The 24,645-nt window shown below is 44.8% G+C and overlaps 1 protein-coding gene across 2 annotated transcripts; it reads right to left on the reverse strand.

The window, feature by feature from the left end:
• Positions 1-1,633: 1,633 nt before the first annotated feature.
• Positions 1,634-24,593, reverse strand: tlk2 (tousled-like kinase 2). 2 transcript variants are annotated; one of them, XM_079645830.1, is made up of 28 exons: positions 24,435-24,593; positions 23,711-23,799; positions 23,046-23,314; positions 16,054-16,103; positions 15,882-15,942; positions 15,643-15,782; positions 15,444-15,550; positions 14,982-15,047; positions 12,193-12,269; positions 10,769-10,846; positions 10,599-10,668; positions 10,474-10,517; positions 10,219-10,317; positions 9,520-9,621; positions 9,234-9,326; positions 8,916-9,026; positions 8,627-8,763; positions 8,053-8,205; positions 7,876-7,942; positions 7,686-7,783; positions 7,514-7,595; positions 6,130-6,221; positions 5,914-6,003; positions 5,611-5,780; positions 5,258-5,396; positions 3,455-3,566; positions 3,210-3,317; positions 1,634-3,031 (listed from the first exon to the last, which is right to left on the reverse strand). In XM_079645830.1, the coding sequence occupies exons 1-28, from the start codon at positions 24,584-24,586 to the stop codon at positions 2,858-2,860; spliced, it is 3,030 nt and encodes a 1,009-aa protein (XP_079501956.1). In that variant the 5' UTR covers positions 24,587-24,593; the 3' UTR covers positions 1,634-2,857. The 2 variants fall into 2 exon arrangements, with proteins under 2 accessions (XP_079501956.1, XP_079501955.1); XM_079645829.1 differs by lacking the exons at positions 14,982-15,047; positions 15,444-15,550; positions 15,643-15,782; ... (3 more) ...; positions 23,711-23,799; positions 24,435-24,593 and adding an exon at positions 13,369-14,067.
• Between the last annotated feature and the right edge of the window lie 52 nt (positions 24,594-24,645).

Below are 24,645 nucleotides of genomic sequence, written 5' to 3' on the forward strand. Positions count from 1 at the left end.
GCCAAATAATTTGTTTAACATAATTCACATATCGATAATTGATTTGTTAAAAATGGGCTCTTTCCTAACAGGAGGGCAAAAGGGCATGTGCTGAGGTCTATCTGCACTTGCCTGGATCTGACCAATCACCAGAAATCACCTGTCGTGCAGCAGTGGAGGATTGGTAGGGCGTCAGTAGTGCTTCGGTAGGAGGGAGCTGAGTCTGAAAGCAAGGCTTTGATTTCCTAGTCAATCTATTTTTGAACTTTATCCATGATCTTGAGCTTTGCATAGGGACTGAACTAATAAGATTGTAAGCAGCTGTAACTATTCACCCTTTGAGATAAAGCCATGAGCTCAGATGTCCGGAGGGAGCTCAAATAAGAACCGGTGCTCCTCTGGGTCATTAGGAGACAGGTCTCAGTGAGGTGAGTGAGCGTGTGCATTCTATTGAAAGATTTGTGGGCAGGACTGGTAGAACAGCTCATGGTACACCCAGAACACGCTGAATATATGGTATATCTTATCTGGCTTAGGAACACGTCAGGATCCCTCAGGAGGAGCTGGAACAGGTTGCTAGAGTGAAAGAACATGGAAAAGTGTATGTCAAGAAACAAAGCAACTTAGCCTCCATACATAAAATCAATATTTGGTGTTTCTCCCAGAGAATTCAGGCACAAATTACATTAAATTTGAGGCCATTGGTTCTAAATTGAAATATTGCAAGTCATTGGACTTAGGGTTGAACCAAAATGCAATCCTGCTCCACCATCTGGTCCAAAACACAGCTGTTCATCTTTTAGAAATGGGACAGGTTACAAAATCCACCCCGTTTTAGCCTCTCTTTACTGGTTAGAATTATGTTTCTGATCAACCTTAAAGCCTTTCACGGTTCGGGCCTATGTTAAGTCTAAAGGCAAGTGTTTTTTTGGGCCCCTCAGCTCTGGAACATCCTGCTTGAGGGCCAGAGGCTTGCAGAATCTGTGACATCTTTCAAATCCCTTCTCTCATCCTTTGCTACAGCCTTTGATTATTTAAGTTGCTATATTTTCAACATTGTTAGTTATTTGCCTTATGTTCTGAATCGTTTTAGAGCATTTTGTTATTAATGTGGCATTAAAGTCCAAGTTTACAGTCAATTTGAATTGTTTCATCCATGTAGTCACAAATGACTAGAGCTGCTTCATTATGGAAGAAATTCCAATTGTTTTGGTGTGAACAGAGATCACAAATTATTTTACATAATTACCCTTACTCATTGACTTTGGAAACTATACATTATGTACATTATAAAGTTAAATACATTGCTCTAGTGCACTTTTAAGAGCAAAATTAAGAGGCTTTAGATCTATGAAGCACTTTGTGCTCTATGGAACAATTTAATTTGAAACACATTGTATAGATATGAATGGTGATGACACAGGAGAAATGTCACACCCACAAAGCATGGAAAACAAGGCAGGGTCCGTGTTGCACCTCAGACCACCATCTGCCCCACTAGACAGTTGTGCCGGGGGCAGGAGACCCAATCCATCCTAAACAGGGAGGGCAAAGTTAGTACCAAGTCCTCCAAGGCTCCCAGGAGGAGACATCAGGCGAGGAGTGGTGCACCTCAGCAGAGCGTTTCCACAAAACAGATCATTTGAAGCCAAAGTCGTAATATAATAAAAAAATATATTTGGTTTATACTCTGTAAAGTCAAAAACAAAATATGAGTACAGACATAATAAGCTAATATGAATTTAGCTGTGTTGTAAATAGTAGGTATTCCTTGAAAGAAAGTGGTGAGGGTCAAGGAAGTCAGACAGAAGCCCAGAACAACAAACCCATTTTAACCAATAGTATTTAATGGTTTATGCAATTCTCTGCTAAGGCCCAATCTCCCCCAACAGAATTATTAGATAAACCAGTCCCTTGCATTTCATTGGCCAAAGATAAATTCAAACATACCTAAATAAATATGTGTGTTTATGAGGGGGTCAGTCAAAAACAATAGCAGTTCTAATTAAAAGGCAACTTGAAAAACAAAACAGTTTTCTCCATAAAACTGCTTAAATTGAAAAGTCCTTTAAAAAAAATGTAAAAGGGGTCACTTTAGAACAGCTTCCACTTCCTATCAAGTAACACAACTCTAAAACCATTCATTATAAAAACGGAGGTGGAACACTGCCACCAGCTGGAAGTTATAAGCTTTGGTCACAGGCGTTTGACGAGGAGAGGGGAGAGGGGACGGGGAATCTGTCCATCCTCGTCACAACATTTCTGGGTCTGGAATTGAAGCGGGGCAGGGGGTCCCAGAACAGCAGGTTGGGTGACATAGTGCCATAGATATTTAGGGTTCAATACAATAAACAGGCCAGGCTGGTTCTCTCAGTTCATGGAGATGAGAACAAACCAAATGTTTGAGCGGGGGGATGTAAGACTACCGCGGAGCAGCATGGCTCATGCATGGGTGTATGTGTGAGTGCTCCCAGTCCTTTCCATCTGGACAAGCTGAAGCAGTTATTTTTACTTTCTTATTTTTTAAAGCAGAAAAGAAAATTCCCAAACACTGAACCCCATTTTTTACCAACACAGTGCCAAACCTCACCCCTTACTGCGCAAGTGGTCCAGGGCTTTGACCCCCAGAACAATGCCACCCTTTAATGAAAGGAGGACAGGCAGGCTGATGGGTGGGTGAGAGGGGTGAAGGGTGACGGAGGTCTGCCTTCCCAACCCTGAACATAACTTCTCACCCACCCCTCGCCTGGTCTGACCTGTTTCTCTTTCTCGTCATGGCAAGGTGGGATGCTGTCCGGAAGGGGGACACAATATGGCGTCGCCCCTACCCTACCCCACTCTTTTAAATGGTTCAGTCAGTCAATTAAGGGGGGCGGTCTCAGTTTGAGGCGCTGCTGTTGGAGGAGCTGGATGTGGAGGCCACGGCCATGCCCGAGGTGCCCGAGGAGGCCACTGACTTGCGGATGTGGGGCATGAGGAAGGGGTCGCTGGACAGCTGGTGCACATCGATGCGGTCCTCCTTACGGTAGATTAGACATCGCCTTATAAAGGCCTGGAGGAAGAAAGTACATGTATCAGACTTTGTGATATTTTGGTAAATTCTTAAAATGTAAAGATCCAGATACGAATAAATAATATAAAGAGAGAAAGAGGGTAGGAGGATGTTTTGGGATTTGAAGATACATAGATGCGAGGTAAACATTAGATAGTGAGGCGAGAGAGTGTAGTACCTTAGCTTCAGGTGTGACAACTGGTTTAGGGGGAAACTGCACATCTGTTGCCTTCAATATGGTATTCTCCTGTAGGATGTCCTGCTGGGACTGGTTGTGGCCAAAGGGCTTAAGAAAAATAAGACATTTACATACGATTAAAATAAAATGAATGTAACCAAGGGAAATGAACCCCATTGCATTTTATTGACCAACTTCATAGTTTACACTCTTGAACTGTACTTTCTTCAGTGTGTGTCTCTTACCTTGCGGCCATACAAACACTGGTAGAAAATGACTCCCACAGACCAGACATCCACCTTGTTAGAGATTTTTGGTGGTTCCTTCCCAACTACGAAGCACTCTGGGGGCAGGTACCTAAAGAAGGGCAAGGGGAAGACATGTCAATGAAGCATTTTCCACAGATAAAAGCATCGCGTCTAGTTTCAAGATGCATTTGGAAGTCAGGACATAAAGACTTGTAATAATCTTTATTTTGAAATGAAATTAACTCTCTTCTATTCCCACTTCCGCAGTGAGATCCCTCATGTGGGAGACATGAAATGATTTAGCCTGGAGTGCTGCTTCAGGCAAAACTAGTCAATCCTGTGTGCTGTCAGACCGAGTAACCATAAACTGCTCTGTGGGCCTAATGTAAAACCCACTGCTGCAGCAACATCCACAGTGATTGAAAGGTAACTCCTCAACGTGTGCTAACAGATATATCAGATATGGCCTATATAAGTGTGGCAGAGTTTAGCTAGGGTCCAAATCCTTCAATAAAGAAGGTGTTAAACCCCTTATAAGAAGTTAGATCATTCAACATAATGCGTCTGATTTCTTCTTAAAACACTCATACTGTGCACTTCAGATTCTTTTCTTTTATCCTTATATAAAAATTTTTTTTTTTAAAAAGATAACTTTTTGCAGCAATTTCCTAGCATAAAATAAATATTTCAGCCCTGACTACCAAACATAAATTTGACCCTTAAGGACAAACGCTCAGTTAGCGATGGGTACCGAGCCCCGGTATTAAACGGGCCCCGGGGCTGAATTATTAAAGACCTTGGTACCGTTAAGCTCCGACGTTATCGGTCTTTTTATCGGTACTGGAGACATGTAAAAAATATGCCATATGTATAATTGCGTACACAAACATTATATTGCAGTTTTAGTGTCGTCAACTCCGTTTCTAATATGCAAAAAGACTGCAATATGCATCTATGATTATTTTTAGTATTTTCGATCTTTCCAATCCGGATGAGAGATCTCTCTCTCTCCCGCCTGCTTGCGAGGGGGCGGGGCAGTTTACACACACGCTGCTGCTACAGGCAGCAACACACACACACACACACACGGAGGAGATGGCGGAGAGAACGCGATCCAAGGTGTGGTTAAACTTTACCCGTCTCAATGTGGACAATGCTCGTTACCAAAAGTGCAATAAGAGTTTAGCATTTAAGGGCGGCAACACGAGCAATTTGTTTAAACATCTAGCAAAAGCACCACATTCAGACGGAGGAATGCACTGGGTTCGACTGTCTTTCTAGTAGCTCTGTAGCCCCATCCACGAATAATAATATAATAATAATCGATTCATATTCGCCAGGGCTGTCCGATTTTGATCATGGTCAGTTTCTGGCATCCCTACGCTCAGTAGTACAAGTAAACAGCCCAATTAATTTAAAAGGGCCTTTAAGCGCCATACTGTTTCAGAAATAATCCTTGGTAATCCATGATATGGCGTTTCATCACGGCAGTATTTAGTTTAGACAGTAGCTGCCAGGTCCCGCATGAGCTCCACCCGCTCCTTTTTAAAAAAAGAATCAATTTTCTTTAAGCTTTATTCCCAAAATCAGCACTTTTGAAACAGGAAGTGAAATAGAGGGATATGAGGCATGGCTAGAATGGGTGATCTGTTTGGCATTTTGAGCAAAACAGTTCATAGACATGTTTTTTATATATTTGTATATATCTGAGACCTATGCTATTGCCTAAAAATAGCATGATAGGTGCACTTTAAGCACAGATGGTGGCATCCCTGCGGCATATTCCGGAGTAACTCTTACCAGTATGTCCCCGCTCCCTGCGATGTCAACTCCATGCCGTCCACCGAGTTGTAGCTGTCATCATCCATGATCTTTGACAGGCCAAAGTCTGTGATCTTGATCTCCCCGCATGCAGTGCCGTTCACCAGAAGGATATTACCTGAGGAGGTTAAGAGAAGGATTCAATGGCATGAAATAAAGTGTCTTTATATTCACATTTTAAGTCAAAAATGACTCAAATCTCCCTATTATCCCTGCTCTAGCTGTTGAGGTTAACATTTAACTAATGGTTTCATTCTAAGCAAAACTGTGCCAAGTCAACTGAAACAAGATTATGCAATGTTTCAGAGTTGAGGAGCAGTGTGAAGACCCACCAGGTTTAAGGTCGTAGTGGATAATGGGCGGTCTGATCTCGTTGAGGTACTTCAGGGCGTTGACGATCTGCATGATGATAGAGCGGCCCTCTTTCTCCGACATGAGCTTGTGCTGCTTCAGGTAGAAGTCCAAGTCATTGCCTTCGCAGTATTCCAACACTGTGCAGAACCTGCTCCAAAGGAAGGGAAAGGTTTTGTATAAGCCTTTGGCACATAAAATCAAAACAACATATTGAAAACCATAAAGTACTCAATCTTTATTAGTATATATTTATACATGTGTTTAAAAAGGAAATTACTTACGAGTCAGTGTCGAGCGAAAAGTAGTCGTAGAGTTTTACTATTCGTGGGTGATCAAGCTCTTTATGGATTCTATATTCTCTGCACGCGTGTCTAAAACAAAAAACATGAAAAACATTTATTTTTAAAAGCGGATATCACACAAAGTGAATTTTGAACCCAACATAATTCAGAATTGTCGTAAATATAGTATTGCTTGAAAAATTACACAGGACTTACTTGTGATAATTTTCTTTCTTCTCATCCCTCCAGTTCTTGTTTAACTGGTGGATTTTGACAGCAACATACCTTTGCTCTGTTAAGTCAAAGGCCTGAAAAATGAACGTCTCATATTAGTAAGGAACTGCATTTGGCATATCTTCGTTTGAACCGCAGTGAGGCTCTTGCTTCAGACTAAATGGCTGTGTCCATTCATCATTTTAAAAGCTAAAACAGCAGATTCTTGGAACAACTTGCACATTCTGGTACAATCATTTATTTTGAAATGTTGATGGTTTTAACTTGCTGTATGTAATGAAACACCCAAATTTTTTTGGAATTATGCACAGCCACTCCATCTAATTTAATGATACCAGCATGTTCGTTTTTATCAGTGTGACTCCCCAATCCCTGACCTCATAAATGACCACAGACTTGAATCAACTCACAAAATGTGTCTCTTTTAAGCAGCAGAAAATATATATCAAAGTACCGTAATGTTCGGACTATAAGCCGCGCCTTTTTTCCCATTTTTCGACCCTGCGGCTTATATAACGGTGCGGCTAATCTATGGATTTTTACAGCTAACGGCCAGGGGACCTCCTAAATCTATGGATTTTACAGGTTACAGTCCACCACCTTTAACTCTATGGGCTCTATGGCCGGTCCGCGCCCCCCATCTTTAAGCGGCGGGCTCCAGCAGGAAAAGCTGGTGGCCAAAAAAGAGTGAGACAGGTAGCGTGCAAAAGTAAAAGTGGAACCGAGAGTGGTACGAGAGACAGAACGAGAGCAAGACAGACAGACATTACGAGAGCGAGACAGTTTGTCCCCGTACCACTGGTTGAAAACCACTGCTGTAGATCACTGCCGGTACGTGCGCTGGGAGCGCACCGTTTAAGTTTGAAAGTTGAAAAGTTTGTGTGTCTGAAACGCTAACTGATACAGTACAGTTTACACAGCACAGTACCTGTTCTGTAGCTACTATTGCACTAAATGCTAACACTTGAATACGTTATGCAAATATGTAACTGGTTTGTTGAAATGTTAATAAATGGGAGCTTCCTCAAACAGCCATCTCTTTCCCGACAATCCCCTCTGTGCACGAACCCTTACATATGGTAATTAAACATTAAAACACCTGCGGCTTATAGTCCAGTGCGGCTTATATATGTACACATCATTCAATTTAGCTGCTGCGGCTTATATTCAGGTGCGCCTTATAGTCCGAAAATTACGGTATTTCAATTGTGCATGTTTGTTGATCAACAGTACTATAGTGCCTTTTCTCTGTAAACTGGATGTTTTAGCAAAGGTCTTCACTATATTTATTTAAAAATATAAACTGGAATGTCTGTGTGCGAGCATAAACTATTATTAGGAGTCGTTCAGATCAAGTTTCTCTCACCTTGTAAACTTCACTAAAACCTCCGCGGCCGAGTAAATATAGCAGCAGGTATCGGTCATTTAGCGTAGGGTGATCTTTGAATCTGAACAGGGTGAGAACAAATTAAAGTTATTCAATTGTGTATCATCAACACAGATAAATTAGGAAACGGCCATATAGGAAGGAGTCGTACTGAGAATTATCCTCGTTGTGGATCCTTTTCAGCTCTCGGATATGCAGGTTCCGCACTCGCTCCAACCTCTCCAGCTCCGCCTGGATTTCTGCCTCCTCCTGCAAATGACAATCAAATGATATCAAAAAACTACCCAGACAAAAAAAAAAAAAAATCACCTTAAACATGTCAAACATAAAATAGACATTACCTTCTTAAGATGGCCCAGTCTTAGCTTAAAGATTTCCTCTTGCTCGTGATACTCTGCCTGTGATAACCTATAAAAAGACACGGAACAAACGTCAACGCAACTTTGGAAATGCCTGCAAGGGAAAAACAGCTTGTAGTACAAAAAAAGAAGTTAAAAACCAAAAAGAATATATCGTACGCTTCACTCTCTGTTCCATTAGTTTTGCTTTTGCGTTTGTTTTGCTCCAGGCTTGGAGGCGGAGTCTGGACCATGGAGGGTGGCTTGCGTTTGTTCAGCAGCTTCCTCTGTCGTTCAATGTCCTCTCGCTGGGAGTTTATTCGTTCTTGTTGTCTGGAAAACAGATGATACATTTGTTGAGAAACTGCCTTTACCTCTTCTATGGGAATGAGATCGAGGTAAATCATTGGCAAACCCAAGGGCACTCTGCATTGACACATATAATGCTAATTATACATGTTATATGTGTTGTCTTACATTTATGTAACACTTTACATGTATACAAGTGCTGCTAATATATGTGAATATTAACTTTTTGAGTTGCAAAAGTGCATTCTTTGCAAAAAACATTTTCTACATCACTTGCATGAGACAAAACCAAGCCAGCTAGGCCATTCAACTTAAATTAATATCACAACTACAGGGGTGTGTTAGTGTGACGTTGCCTCTTTCATTAGCTGCTAACTAGTTAAAATGATAATGGGTAAGAAAAGGGAACGAAAGATCGTCAAAGTTAAAACATGAAAGTACTCACTTGATAAGGTTTTGAAAGGCGTATCCATCCGTCCACTGCTCAGTGAAAGACGCTCCATGTCTTACTGTGGTGAAGTGACCCAGTCGAAGCCGGTCCTGCATGCTTTTATCCCGGCACGCCATCTTCTCCTGTTTGGACTGGAGGAGAGACAAACAGAAGTCAATCTGATTCTGTGGATTCCACATGGTTTAAAGGAGTGCTTCTAAACAAGATCTTGTCAAAAACACACAATAACCCTCTCACTTTGGAAACTAATAGCTGGAAATAAGGCACAGTGAGATCATCATACCTTTTCAATCAGCAGCTTCTTGGACATGGTCACACACTTATTCAAGCGTTCCTTGTATCGTTCTAGCATCCTCTGCTGTTCGTCAATCTGTCTCCTCAGATCACAGTTTGCCTGGAGCAGAACATACAAACGTGCAGGAAAAAGGTCAGGTAAAAAGAATTAAGAAAATGTTAACTTGCTTAAACATGTCAAGACAGAAGGAATGTGTCCACTCTAACATGCCTTAAGTAAAACATAAAGAGAGAGAATGTGATATTCTTAAAACAATAAAGAAATGGCACGCAGAGTAGCAGGGATGAAATGAAATGTGATTAGTACCCGCAGCAAATCGTCTATCCGGCCCTCCTTCTTCTCCAGGTCAGAGTTCTTGTTGTTCTCCATAGCTGTTAGTTTCTCTATAGTAAGGTCAGACTACAGGATACAGTGAGCACAAAAACAGTGTTCATGTTAACGGTTTCATAAAACAAATGTAGTACAAGTCCAAAAAAACTCTACAAGTTTCTCATTTATTTTCAGTAACAAATGTATTGGTTTGTACATCAACAGATTTTGAATTAAAAAAATAAGTTAAAATAATTGCCAGCCCTGATGGCATGTCAAGTACCTGTGTGGCTTTGTGGAGCATGTGAAGAGGAGCAAGCTTCAGTGAACACGTCGAGTGCTCCGTGTTGGCCGAGCCTAAGGAGGAGGGGCTTCCCTGCTGCACCTGTGAGGGGAAAACATTCATTTCATAAAAAAAGGCTATGATGCTTGAACTTTAATCCATTAAAGAATATATTGAGACCCACAGCTGGGAGTCATGATAAATAATGAGGCCAATATGGTGGAAGACATTTGCATTCAAATAATGACTGGGAGTTACCAAATGAACAATCAGGCAAGGCATATATGAGACCAAAATGAAAACACTTAAGGGCTCACAAAACCCTTTTAAAGCTTTAGAGTGATTTGTTTACTTGAAGGCCTCCAGTTCATAAATAAATAATCAAATGTGTGGAACACAGGTTTATCTAAACTTTTTTTGTGTGTCCATTTTCCAATATAGCAGCATTATTCCTTTCTGCAATACGTTCTATTATTGCTTTCCTTGGTTGTAGCTTTTGTATGAACTTTGTACACAAGTGTGTTTGAATCTGTCTAATTATTGGCAACAGTGTTTATAGAGCACATCAGTTTCCTCCCATCTGTAAACAAAGCTGACCTATTGATGCTAAAACAAGTGCAAGAGAGAGCATGGCAGGAAAGAGAGTACAATATATATTGTTTAAAAGCATAAGAGAGATCAAGGTGCAAACATGCTCACCGTGACAGGGGGGTTTGAGAGGGAGTGTTGTGGGGAAGAGCGGACCACGGGTGGGATTCCCCTGGCAGGGCTGGTACCAGGACCGCTACCGCCTGCAAACTGACAGAAGAGCAGAGAAAGAAAGCAGTTCAATGGAAGGACCAAGATGGCAAAAACAAATAAGGGTTTAGAGAGTGTGTATGAAAAGTTAATGCTGAAGACTTATTCAGGCCATGAGTTCTACGCCGTACAATAAAGAAAACAAAAGCCACTCACCTCAAAATAATCACTAATTTTATGTCCTCTTGTACCTGCTTTGCCTAAAAGAGAAACACAGGAATTCAGAAAGAGAGGCTGATATTTGGGATTCATGAAAGATTATTGCAGTGGAACAATCTTACCTTGGCTACCGTCAAAATGGTCTGCTTTCCGTTTTCTGACTCTCTGGTCATTAGCTTTTTTCTCAGGAGTCTGTAAGGAAAGGTGTGTGAATCAACAGAATATATATATTAGATCAACAAACAGAGATGGTTGGCATATAAATTACTGTTCATTTGTAACAGAGACTAACCTCTAACTCTTTGTCACTGAGCGAGCCTACACTGCATAGACTCTGATTGGATGACTCATTTTGGTTCTGACCCGAGCCCTGTTAAAATGAAGTAAAAAAAATTATTCAAACAAAAAAATCACAAAGAGCAAATATACAAATATGCATAAAAAAATGAAAGAAATGTATTTGTAGAAGTTTGTGTTCAAACTGTGTGCACATTTGAGTATGAATGCACTTGTATGAGAGTTGGAAAAGTGAGTAAAGTGGGTGAGAAGCTGAGAGGAAGGACGCGGGGGTTTGGCAATATACTGTCACCGTAACTTCCCACTGAATCTAGACCTGCAGCAGCCATAATGGAGGTTCCCTAGGTGATGCCTGTCAGTCAAATGAAGTCACATCAAAATTCTGCAGGCACTGTCCAATCAGGGAGAGATACTTAGTCATTCAGAGCACACGAGAGCTCTCTCCCTGAACCCTCCTAAAATGGCTGAACATTAGGCATGCTGCTGGGGATGTATTCCTCCCTCTGTCTGTCACCTTTAGATAATGTCATCCATTTTTCTCCTATTCACCATGGATAAGTGTTTTTCTTCACCTCCCTCCGGAAAAAGCCAGCAAATCCTAGTTATTTGTCCTCTAAAGATAACACTATCCCTTTCCTTAAAACCAACTCCGTGATAACACAGGGAGCAGCAGAGCTTTTACAGGGCTTTTCAAGGTCAAGAAAAAAAACACTCTATGGTGCTCTGTGACATTAAAAAGGGCTTTTAGACCACCAACCAATTCATAGCCATTTGTTGACACACTTCTCTCACTTCCCCCCTACACACATTGCATCTCTTGTCATCCAGGCTGGCGGTGGCATGATGCCTTAGCAAGAGTCGCCATTTTCTCTGCGGCAGCAGCCATGCCATGCTCTGGGCTCAGTTCTGCCTATGGCTGGCACAGGGCCCACTCCTGGCGCTGACTCTCGCTCCCGTACTGTTCCAAGATCACCTTCCACAAAGACGGCCCCATCCATGTAGCAAGCAAGAGGGTGGAAGGCTGAAAGCTGCCTCCCCTCACACCTTGTCAAGAACTATTTCTGCATTCCTGCCCTGTCTTTATTCCTCCTCCCCCTACCACCCTTGTCCTGTCTATGGCCTTTTTGGCAGGCATCACTACTTGCATATACAGCCTCGAAATCATGAGCCAGGGAGAGATGCCATATCACACAAGCCAAAAAACACAGACACAGCTCAACCTTCTTCAGAGACGGACAAAGAAAAGGAGCGGGGCCAAGCTCTTCCAGGCAAAACAGCAGAGTGATACTGAAGCGGAGTGGGACAAGGAAAGGGAACATTTCACAAAAATGTGTAATCAAGAAAAATCAGTGGTTTGAAGCACTTTGACAAAAGAGGGTTCTCATGCTCCATCTCAGCGGCATCTGCTGTGATACAAACCTTAGCAACGCCGGTGAAGCGAGCCTCCAACAGTTCCTGCCGTCGGGGGTCCAGGCTATGCAGTTCTTCCATCATGGCTGCAGACAAGAAAACAGATTAAGGAAGGCATTGTGGGTCCTGGTATATTCAACTAGGAGTGACTGATCACTGTTTCAAAAGGCATTAGTTGTGATGAGTCACAGCTGTTTTTAGCTATATGGATGTGGAAAATTCCTGTTCTGAGTCATCAATAAGCCTGACAATAATGTTTTCAACTGTCATATGTGTTGGGCAAGAACCAGCCATGCAAGTTGACCACTTACATCACTAAAAAAAGCACACATATAAAACAGCTAGTGGGTTACTAAATATGAATCTTTGACCAGATGTGTAGTCATCATTGGCTGCAATAATATAGCATCATGTGATAACACCCTGGCACTATAGGCACAAGTTACATTGCGCTGGAGTTGTAAAAGGTCCCTAATTGGGGGGATTGCCAAGTGAACTCACAGGAATGGAAAAGGCCACAATAGACAATAAATGTCCATTTTGTTAGCCTGTGCAAAGGTTAACGTTTAAGTTACACGCCCAACATAGGCTGACATGTCTGACTGTTATCTATAACATTAAATACAGAATGAAACCTACAAAAATCGTAGAGCACCTTTAGAGCACATACTAGTACTTGTTCTTGTGTAACTTTGATATAGTAAAAGGTTTGCTGGCTCAGCTAACATAACGATTTGAAACATCATCGGTTATCAGCTAGGTAGCAGGCTAACATTGGATAAATGTGCTAATAAGCATACCAATGTTGGCCATAATTTAGCTAGCATTACAATATTAGAGCTTACGGTTAACGTTAGCTAGTAAAAGCAGATATGATTTTATTGACTAACGTACCCAAAAAAAACAAATGGTAATGAACGTTGGTACAGTAACAGTCGTCTGTTAGATGATGACTTGGGAAATAAAACACCACAACTTCTGTCCGCAACGACTACACTGTTTTATAAGCACACGTTAGATAGCTAGCGTCAGGTAGCCTACTGGCTAGCGTTCACTCGTCTGTCAAAAAGAAGCATCCTTTCGGTTCTGTGCTGTCAGGTGCTGGTGGCACGACGCCTGGACTCAGTGTAAAAAAGAGACCCACCCTTAGTCAATATGTTGTTCGACAAGCCGAGAGATACTTACTGCAATTCAATATTTTCACGGTCCTCCGGAGGGCCTGTTGTTAACCCTGCAATCGTCCCCGTTGTGTCCCCAGTGCTAGGCAGACCCTCCCAGGCTAGGCCGCATCCACAGCAGCGTCCCTCGCGTGCTGACTGTAAACGACCAAGACACCGGAGTGCGGGGTGTTGCTCAATCTAGAAGACGGTGGATTCCCACGGAGGCCTCGACAACTCCGGGTATCCCAAACCCGCCTAGCTGTGCTCCTTAAGCGGGGATCCCCATCACATCCCTCCCACCGAGGTCCATACCGTGTCTATGTTGGGTATATCTCGTTCCAACACAATGGCGACCCTCGAGATTCTATGTTTTTCCACCAAGTATAAATTATGTCTTTAAACAAGCCCTAGTTACCCCTATCTTTTTCTCCCCCGGTGGTGAGATCAATTTCGGGTCCTGGCTTTCAGCTCGATCAAAACAAAGTTCGGCTTCAGTCGCCTTTCTCGCCGCAGGGAAGAAACCATCTGTTTCGGAAGTTGTGATGTTGCAGACGTTTCAGCTGAATCCGGATCAATTCGGTTCGGATCTCATGTTTTTACAATGTAAACAATAATCAGTAAAATCTCATATTTTCTCGTGAGATTTTTGAAGTATTTTCACCTTCGTTCAGTCCACGCCAGCCCAAATCTCTTGCCTGGACTAATGGCAAATCCCTCTGTACACAATACAATTTAACAGCGCCCAAACAGTCGACCCCCAAAATGATTACTTACCAGAAAGTTGCCATTCCCATGATGTTCACACCCACACGTTGGATTTATATAATACCAGTACAATGCAAAATTATGATGGCCCCCCCTCCAATTCAACAGAATAATGGAATATTGTACAAACCAAGCAAATTATTAATTTGTTAATCAAAACACTTTTGAAACCACCATTAAAAAAGAATAACAGATAGGAAGTTTAGATTTTCATTTATTTTGGATGTAGAAAAATGTCATAAAGTCATTCTAAAAATCATGCCATGTATTCCAAAAACATCAGCTCATTAAAAGCATCTGTTCAACAGGTGTAACCAGACTTTCTCAGATTACTGAACTCATCAGCACAAATGAGAAATCGACTCTATTGAAGGTTGAATTGCAGCACCATCAGGAACACTTTCTATAAAACAAGTCCATCACCATTATGACAGCTGAAATAGTGTAATGGGTCTTTACAGCATGTAACTATCAAGTAGCCTCCACTTTATCACATCACAAAAGAGCTTCTCAATTCCAAACATCCTCAACAAGAGGCAAGCACCGCCTTGATTTGAGCCCTTAATTTCAGCTGTGGTTCAGGTGCAGGTCAAGCCAGACAGGGTCTCTCCTCTGTCTCAGCCCTGCGTGTCGAGTGGCTCAGCAGCAGCCTTGCGGTACTTGCACTGGATCCATACCCTGTACATGGTGATCTGTTTGCCTCTATTCACCTGGAGCCTTCTGTCCACAAGGTTCTGCACTTTATCAAGTCCTGCCTGAGTGAACATCTCATGGAGCTCATCTGCAATAGAAATACATGATTTTATATACATAATCAAAGAACAGTTCTGCAAAATAATACTGATAAATATTAGTTAATATGGCTCTTTTTACCTTTAGTAAAGAAATACACTCTTGTTCCATCACCTCTGACATAAAAGTTTTCTGACAGACACCGTCCTAAAATAGAAGAGAAACAACATTAGTCTTCAACAGATTGCAGACGTTTAATGAAAATGCATGTATTAATGCAGTGCCGTTTTTTTTTGCAGTGTCCAATTGGAAGTAATGCATTTGTACAGGTGACTCACTATTACTATCAACATTTTGTATAATATTATATTGTTCAACATTTTTAGGGGCAGCAAACTGTGACAGTCATTCAATATGGCGAAATACAAAAGATTACTTTGGTATGATCTTATGCGAGTCAATTCTAAAAATGCTAAATCAGTGCAACGCATTTTTAAGGGCATACACTAGTAATAAGAAATAAATAAGAAAAAACCTTTCTGCATGTCAAAGTACTGTACAGTTTTTTAAACTGTAGCCTCGCTGGACATTAGACTGACTAACCTTTCTTGAAGCGAAGCTGTGCCATATCGTAGCGTCCGTAGTCTCTGAGCAGTATCACTCCTCCAGGTTTCAGCAGCCGCGCTAACCTACTGATGGATGCCTGCATCCTGAGACAGGGTGAAACTTTAACACAACCAGTGATATAGTCAATGGTGTAACTACCAAAGAGAAGAACAACAATAGAGAAAGAAGTTCATACTTGTCAGGATGCAACGCTGAAAACACAAAGATTAGCACTATAACATCAAGGGTTCCATCGGGGACGGGGTAATTGGCTTCCACGTCACTCAGGTCATGAACAAAGGCAAAGCAGCGCTCAGGGTCGTACTCTGGATTAGACTGAAAACAAGGAAAGCAATGTTAATTCATCAGTTATTGAATCACCCCAGAGATGAACACAACTATCAACCCACAATCCTTTCATTAATCCCATCTCACCTTGACTAGCTCCACAGCTGTGCTGGAGAAATCACAGCAGTACACAAAGAGTCCCGGGTCACTGCAAAGAGCAAAGCTGCAGTTATGCCTTTCAATGCACATCAAAGAACAAGAGCGGAAGACAGCACTTGTCAAAAATGGCTTGAAACAACATTGCAATGCCTTGACTTACTTGTTGGTCTTCAGTATTGGAAAAACAGTATTGCCTACACCGCAGCCAACCTGTCCAATACAAATAGATACATATAGCATTTATTTTGTTTACTTCAATTTACCTTCAATTTTACCACCAACACATGTACACTGAACAAAAATATAAACGCAACACTTTTGTTTTTGCTCCCATTTTTCATGAGATGAACCCAAAGATCTAAAACATTTTCTATATACACAAAATAACCATTTCTCTCAAATATTGTTCACAAATCTGAAAAAATCTGTGATAGTGAGCACTTCTCCTTGGCCGAAATAATCCATCCCACCTCACAGGTGTGGCATATCAAGATGCTGTCTAGACATCATGATTATTGCACAGGTGTGCCTTAGGCTGGCCACAATAAAAGGCCACTCTGAAATGTGCATTTTTGCTTTATTGGGGGGGTCTGGGGGGGTCTGAAAACCAGTCAGTATCTGGTGTGAGGGTTAGGATTAGGGTTAGGGTAATGTTGTGAATCGAGTGGCCCATGGTGGTGGTGGGGTTATGCTATGGACAGGCGTATGTTATGGACGATGAACACAGGCCACTAGATTCACAACATTACCCTAACCCTAACCCTAACCCTAACCCTCACACTAGATACTGACTGGTTTTCGGACCCCCCCCAGACCCCCCCAATAAAGTAAAACTGCACATTTCAGAGTGGCCTTTTATTGTGGCCAGCCTAAGGCACACCTGTGCAATAATCATGCTGTCTAATCAGCATCTTGATATGCCACACCTGTGAGGTGGGATGGATTATCTCGGCAAAGGAAAGGGCTCACTATCATAGATTTTTTCAGATTTGTGAACAATAGTTGAGAGAAATGGTAATTTTGTGTATATAGAAAATGTTTTAGATCTTTGAGTTCTATTTCGTATATGGCTTCGCCCTCTAAGGCTATCGCTATTGGGTAATCCCCCTGCGCACCCGCGCAGCACTGAAACACTTGTAGTCCACGCCCACCCGCAAGGTGGGCCCCGCCCTCGGGCCTCTTTCCGGTATAAATAGGAAGGAGGCCCGGCAATCTGCTCCCTCTTTCCTTCAGCAAACCTCGGCAGTTACTGAAGCACAGAAACGTTAAACATCATGAGCAACAACTGCGTCCGAAATTGTTCCTCATGTCGCTCAGGATATATCATGAGCTATGACCGGCACGCAATGTGCGAATCCTGCCTGGGGCCAGAGCACGCGGACGCGGCTCTCAGCCAGCAGGTCGCTTGCTCACATTGTGCCCGTCTCTCATCAGCCGACAGGAAGCGAAGAGCGGACGCTCTAGCTGCTGCGGCCGACGAGGACGATTGGCCCGTCCAGCACGTGGACGGCAGCATGCCCCTGGAGCTGAGTGCCGGACAGGAGTCGGACGACTCCTACCCCGTCTCCCTCCATGGTTCACCGTGCGGTTCTCCCCTCCCTCCTCTCCCCCGGACGGGGGAGACAGAGTCGGAGCAGGGGGCTGGTTTGGCGGCCGAGCATGCGGTCCCCTTCTCCGTCGCCACAGGACGGCGCCCTATGTTGAGCTCCCCCAGAGAGTATTTCGCCCGCCAGGCCGACCGGGTGCACCAGTGTGCCTTTCAGGTGGCGGCGAATATCATCGCGCTGCTCTCCAACTTGGTGCTGACACTGGTAGAGCGGTCCACCACCGAGGCAGAGGAAATCAGCAAGGTGGCCAGCACGGCGCTCACTCTGTGCGCGTCCGTCGCTGTCTCCCAGGCGAGGATTTCCGCGTGGGTGACACAGATCCAGCGCCACCTGCAGCAGGCGTCTATTACGGAGACGGCCAGAAAAGTGCTACTGGACGCTCCAATCAGCCCGTACGGGCTGTTAGGACCCCAGTTCCACGCCATGGTGGAGTCCATGAAGACGGCCGCGGAACATGCGGACGGCATTCGCCAGCATGTCAGCTGGCTCCAGCCTGCTGAGCGCCAACAGCGGCACCAACGCCCGCAGCAGCCGCGGCCTCCACGCCGGCTACAGGAGGCCGCAAGCGGAGAGACGCCCACAGCAACCGCCTCCGCGTCAGACTCGCCCTTCGGCGGTTGCAGGGGCTCCGTTCCACGTATCCGCTCCCCTGCCACCCCCGAGACAGGGTCTCCCAGCGGCGAATCAAAGGGGAGTGAGTCTCCCCCGCTCCGGGTCTGCTCCACGAGAGCCTCCGAGGAACAGAGCCGGTAATTAAGCCGGCTGCCACTAATCTGTTGATTAAGTAGACAGCAGGGCTCCCTGCAGAAGCCTGCTGGTTTTAACCTATTGGTTAATAACCTGCAGAGCTCGCGGCATTCCTCTGTCCGAGATACGCCTCCTACACACGGTCATAATAACCCATGAGCGCCGTTATAAGGCCTCATGTGGACAGCACTGCACACACCTCCACTCATCCCCTGAGCGTGTACACGCCTCATGATGACAGCCGGAGTGAAACGCAGCGTGTGGAGGCTTCCTCGCAGCCCTTTCGCCTCACAGGCAGCGGCGGCGAGGGCAGTGGCGTGGCTCGTCACCATGACGACCAGCACAGCACATCACAGAGAAGCCAGAACGGGAGAATGAGCAGTATTCCAGGCTGAGTGCCCCCAGCGGCGGCGCCCGCAGCGCCACGGCGCCTAGGGCTTGCTGCAGAAGCCTGCTGGTTTTAACCTCGGTTTAATAACCTGCAGAGCTCGCGGCATTCCTCTGTCCGAGATACGCCTCCTACACACGGTAATAATAAACCCATGAGCGCCGTTATATAACGCCTCACGTGGGCAGCACTGCACACACCTCCATCCATCCCCTGAGCGTGTACGCGCTTCATGATGAGAGTCGGAGTGAGACGCAGCGTGTGGAGGCCCCCGCGCAGCCCTTTCGGTCCAAGCCCACCTTGGGTTGCCTCACGCCCTGTGTAAACCAGCTGCCTATAACCTGTCGGTTAATAGCCAGCAGGGCTCGTTGCTAAAGCCTGGTTTTAACCTGTCGGTTAATACATTTCAGAGCGCGCTAATAAGCCGGCTGCCACTAATCTGTTGATTAGTAGACAGCGGGGCTCGCTGGAGAAGCCTGGTTTTAACCTGTTGGTTAATAAACTACAGAGCTCGCGGCATTCCTCTGTCCGAGATACGCCTCGTACACACGGCCTTAATAAACCAATGAGCGCCGTTAACGCCTCATGTGGGCAGCACTGCACACACCTCCATCCATCCCCTGAGCGTGTACGCGCCTCATGATGAGAGTCGGAGTGAGACGCAGCGTTTGGAGGCCCCCGCGCAGCCCTTTCGGTCCAAGCACACCTTGGGTTGCCTCACGGGCAGCGGCGGCAGGGGCTCTGGCGTGGCGTGGCGTGGCGTGGCTCGTCACCATGACGACCAAAAACACATCTCGAGCACGTCCGCCCGCTCTCAGAGTTTTTCTCAGAGTGGCAGCGCGTGTGTCTGATGGACAGATGGATGAGCAGGCTGATCAGCAGAGGATACGTCCTGCAGTTCGCCTCTCCCCCCCCCACAGTTCAATGGGATACAGGAAACACTCCTGTTATCCCAGAAGCTATGTCTTGCGCTCCAATCCGAGCTGCTGGAACTCCTGTTGAAAGAGGATATTTCCAGGGTTCCTCAAAGGGAGGAAAATCAGGGGTTTTCACTCCCGTTATTTTTCTAATCCCGAAAAAGACTGGGCGAATGAGACATCCTCGATCTGTCAGTATTCCACATGCTGACGATCAAACAGGTGCTGGAATGTGTTCACCAGGACGACTGGTTCACTTCCACCTGAAGGATACATACTTCCACGTACCCATCATCCCGAAACACAGGAAATTCCTGCGTTTTCTCATTTCAGGGAATATCAGACCAGACAATCGTCTGCCGTTCGGATATTTCCTAGCTCCTCGCATTTTTGTCTAGAGAAGGCTGGAGCCACTACACAGAGGAGGGATGAGAGTGTGGTTTTCTCTGGACGACCTGCTATTTGCTGGCTCGCCCCAGGGAGGAAGTCGCTTTACAGACGGTACATCTTGTATCGCATCTGTCAAAGCCTGGGTTTCATAATAAATTGGAAGAAGAGCTGTCCTCTTCCCTCTCAGACAATCGTTATCTGGGAGTGGAATTAAACTCAGCCAGCATGAGAGCGCGGCTCTCGCGGCAGCGAGGGGAGGAACTGACAGCTCTCCTCCGGCGTGTCACAACCCACACAGCCCTCTCCGTAACGCAGCTGCTCTGCGTTGGCGTCAGCTGGTCACGTGATGATCCCCTTGGGTCTCTTCCAACAGGGGGACTCCAGAGGTGGTTCATTCGTTGCAAAAGCCTGCTGTTTTTAACCTATTGGTTTATAAACTGCAGAGCTCGCGGTATTCCTCTGTCCCAGATATGCCTCCTACACACGGTCATAATAACCCACGAGCACCGTTATAACGCCTCGTGTGGACAGCATGCACACACCTCTCATCCCCTGGGCGTGTACGTGCCTCATGATGAGAGACGGAGTGAAATGCAGCGTGTGGAAACTCCCTCACGGGCAGCGGCGGTGATGGCGTGGCTCGTCACCATAACGACCATTACGGCACATCACAGAGAAGCCTCTCCCCCCCAGCAGTTCCATGGGATACAAGAAACACTCCTGTCATCCCAGGAACAGTGTCTTACGTGGTTTTTACTCCGCTATTTTTCTAAATCTCGGAAAAAAACGGGGGAGTCGCCCCGTTGCTGTACAATCAATGTGTTGATTCGCACAGACAACAGGCCACGGCTATGGAAGCAGCCTACCTCAATCGCCAGGGAGGAGTACGATCTGCGTAGCTTCTGAACGCAGCCAGGCGGCTGCTGTTCTGGGCGCGCACACACGTTGCTCTCATCAGAGCAATGTATATTCCCGGCGAATTGAACAGAGGGGCTCGCAGAGCGCAGCAGCCGTGTTATGCGAGGAGTACGGAGACTCAGACCTGTGTCACGCGCACTGGCGCCTCAGTGGGATTTGGCTTTGGTGTTACGCGCACTAAAGCAAAGCCCCATTTGAACCTTTAGACCAGGTTCCCCTTAAACTGTTGTCAGCCAAAGTAGTATTACCTTTGGCTCTATCAGCGAAAAGGGTGAGTGATTTGTCTGCTCTCTCTGTGGCTCCGTCATGCCTCCGGATCCAAGGAGATGGCAGTTCAGCTGTTTTACGCCCTAACCCGGCTTTTATGCCAAAGGTTAGGGCGTTAGAGTTAAGAGTCATGAGTGATCACCTTGGATGGCTTCTTTCCCCCTCCTCACAGGTCGGAGGAAGAAGCCACGTCTCATCTCCTCTGTCCTGTGCGCGCGCTGTCCTGCTAGTGGCGCGCACGGCTGCCTTGCACCATTCTCAGCGCCTGTTTGTGCACTATAGAGAGCCCTCGATCGGGCAGCCTCTGTCTGCACAACGGCTGTCACACTGGCTGTGTGAGGCTGTGTCACAGGCATATGTCTCCTCATGGGGTGGATCCCCCGGAGAACATCAATGCGCACTCCACCGGAGGAATGTCCTCCTCCACGGCTTTGCAAGGAGGAATGTCAGTGGAAGACATTTGCACTGCTGCATCTTGGTCTTCCCCCTGTTCATTTATTCAATTGTATTTAAGGGATGTCTCCCATTCCTCTCTGACACACCCTGTACGGAGTGTCTTGTCAGAGTGAGTGACGTCAGGGATCCAGCTGTGCGCCTCTCTCCTGCCTCTCGGCACGCGGAGAGCGGCCCTTTTTCCCTCTTATGAGAGGGATGTTTCCTTTTTTTCCTTTGACACATTTTTGGTACGGAGTGTCTTGTCAGAGTGAGTGACGTCAGGGCTCCAGCCGGGCGCTCTCCTGTCCAACACGCAGAGAGCTGCTGTTCCCCTTCTATGATCGCTGGGCAAGGTGGGACCTTCGTCTCCACTTTCTCACAGCGGCTGGGTATGTATTGTTCCCAGCCTTCATCCCGTCAGGGAAGATAGGCATGTTTTGCTATGTTCCAGGGACGGTGATGCGCCATTACGCATGGCACAACAGGCATGGGGTGTTATTGAGCAGGTATGTCTGTGCTTCTAGTGCCGGGCGGACCCAGTGGGGCGCAGACTACATCATGCTTCGCCCTTAACCCAATAGCGATAGCCTTAGAGGGCGAAGCCATATACGAAATAGAACTGAGGTTACCTACTGTAACCCCAGCTTCTATGAGTAAATGACGCAGCCCTCTAAGCGCTGGACCCCACTGGCTCTACGAATAGCTGAAGAAAAGTTATTTTGTATGGGAGCAGATTGCCGGGCCTCCTTCCTATTTATACCGGAAGGAGGCCCGAGGGTGGGGCCCACCTTGCGGGTGGTCGTGGACTACAAGTGTTTCAGTGCTGCGCGGGGGGGATTACCCAATAGCGATCGCCTTAGAGGGCGAAGCCATTTACTCATAGAAACTGGGGTTACAGTAGGTAACCTCAGTTCATCTCATGAAAAATGGGAGCAAAAACAAAAGTGTTGCGTTTATATTTTTGTTCAGTGTAGTATCATTGTTTGTTTAAAGAGAGGGAATTCTGAAAAGAATATTAATAAAACAACTAGAAAATGCATTTTTCCACCAAGGTTGCACAAATCAATTTCAGCTAAATGTGTTTGTAAAAATATTTGTGATATTTAAGTAGACAAATATTAAAAAAAAAAGGCAGTAATCCATTTCATCCATTCCAAGAACTATGAAAAATACAAGACAAATGAGAGGAAAATATGTTTGTCTTTCCATTCTTTAGAAGTGTTATGAAAAATCCTGTGATGTTAAAATGATCTTTGCGTTTTAGTCTTAAAACCGATGAAATCCTATATCAAGTGAGAACCTTCACTTTTCTTCTACAAATGCTTTATCTGCCATGTCAAATAAGTACCGTAGTTCATTCTTGTTTTGATTAATATTTGGCGACTGTTTATCAAATTCACCAAAATGTTAACTGTGATTTTGTGGTGACATTAAATGTGTACGGTTCAAGTTTAGCTGACATGCTTTCAAACAAATCTCTCACCTCCATAATGCGATATTTGGCAGAGGAGCCAGGGATGTCACCATCAGTATGAGCAAAAGCTGCAACTTCACTTCTCTGTTCTTGATCCAGGCAACCCTGCTGACTGTAATCTGTGCCAGAGACCTCGAGACGGGACTCATGGTTAAGGCTACTCTGAGGGGCCAACTCTGGGAACTCTGTGAACAGCCAGTGACGGTCCTTGAAGAAACGATTTTCATGGATTGTGTAAAAGTCATTCCAAAACTCATTTGCTCGGTTGTCGTATTCCTCTGAAAAAAAGGTAATGTATTAACAAAGTTATGTCATTGCAATGTAAAAGCTTTACAGCCAATTATCAAAGTCAATTGCCAAAAATGAATTACACGAAATTATTTTTGCACACTATAAATAAAACGACAAGATACATTGCTGTGTATTTTGACTCATTGATCACATGCATATACAACATTAAATTACATGCCACTTGTTAGACGCTTTTATCCAAAGCAACTTTGCAATTTAGGGTGAAGTGTCTTGCCCAGGGACACAACAACATGCTGACTGCAGTGGGATTCGTACTTGTTATCCTCTGAGTCGAAGATCAGCGCACTACCCCACTGAGCCACAGCCTCCCTTACCCATACAACATGTGTGTAAGGCAATATGTCTGACAGCAACAATGCTACCTTGTTTCTCTAGAGGTAGTGGCTGATTGTTTTCTAAGACTTTCCTCTTAGCAGATGCCTCTTGTTCCTCCGTCCACTCCACATTGTCCCTGTAACCAACAACCCAATATTATAAAGTGTGGCCAAAGTGATGTAGTGAATAACAGCACAGAACAATCTTGACAATCCTGAGATACTTCTTATTAAAGGTTTTAATGTGATAAATAGATTGGACTGGAAAATAGGGCAATATTGTAATATCACATCCAGACATTACCATATGCAAACATGTAGGCCTACAAGCTAATTCATTGATGTTAATTACATAAACTGACTGAAAATATTACGTTTTTAAACAACTTGAGACCCATCAGTTGACATATGGAAACAGACATCAAGCCCTTGTTATTTATGGAGCCTCAAATTAAACTGCAGAATGCAGTACCTGATATATTGGGACTGTCAATATGCATAAATAATACTGGATATCATAATCTTTTTATGCTATATTTTTACATGATATTATCAACTAATAACAAGTTATCATATTGGCTAAAGACCCTATCAACGCAAAACACATTCAGAAAGAATGTTCAGTTTAGATACACTCAATTCAGCAAAAATATCATAATCTAATACTTTTAAGTTATGATACAGTATCAGCCAAGGGATATCGGCTCTGTCTCTGGCAGAGATGCCGACCGAACATCTGTCTTCTTGAGGGTTTCTGTAAAGAATGACTCACCATGCGTTGTGCTGGAAGACCTGCCGCGGGTCTGTGAGGAAACGTGTTCCGAACTGAGGTCTCTTCTCATCCCCGGTGGTAAAATCTGACAGGATAGGTACTGTTTCACTGCTGCCTCCCTCCACACCAACCACACCATCGGGCGCCGCCATGTTTGAACTGACGCGACGGAAGAGGAGCAGTGCATTTAACCGTGATGCGTTCAAGGACT

Source organism: Notothenia rossii, assembly GCF_949606895.1.
Source record: "Notothenia rossii genome assembly, chromosome: 8".
Lineage (NCBI taxonomy): Eukaryota > Metazoa > Chordata > Actinopteri > Perciformes > Nototheniidae > Notothenia > Notothenia rossii.

Excerpts from the sequence above, each read along its gene's own strand:
- tlk2 (XM_079645830.1), bottom strand. The coding sequence starts at position 24,586 with ATGGCGGCGCCCGATGGTGTGGTTGGTGTGGAGGGAGGCAGCAGTGAA. Across the intron at positions 23,800-24,434 it reads GTCTTCCAGCACAACGCATG|GGACAATGTGGAGTGGACGG; the intron begins GTGAGTCATTCT and ends TGTTGGTTACAG. Across the intron at positions 5,397-5,610 it reads CCACTACGACCTTAAACCTG|GTAATATCCTTCTGGTGAAC; the intron begins GTGGGTCTTCAC and ends TAACCTCCTCAG.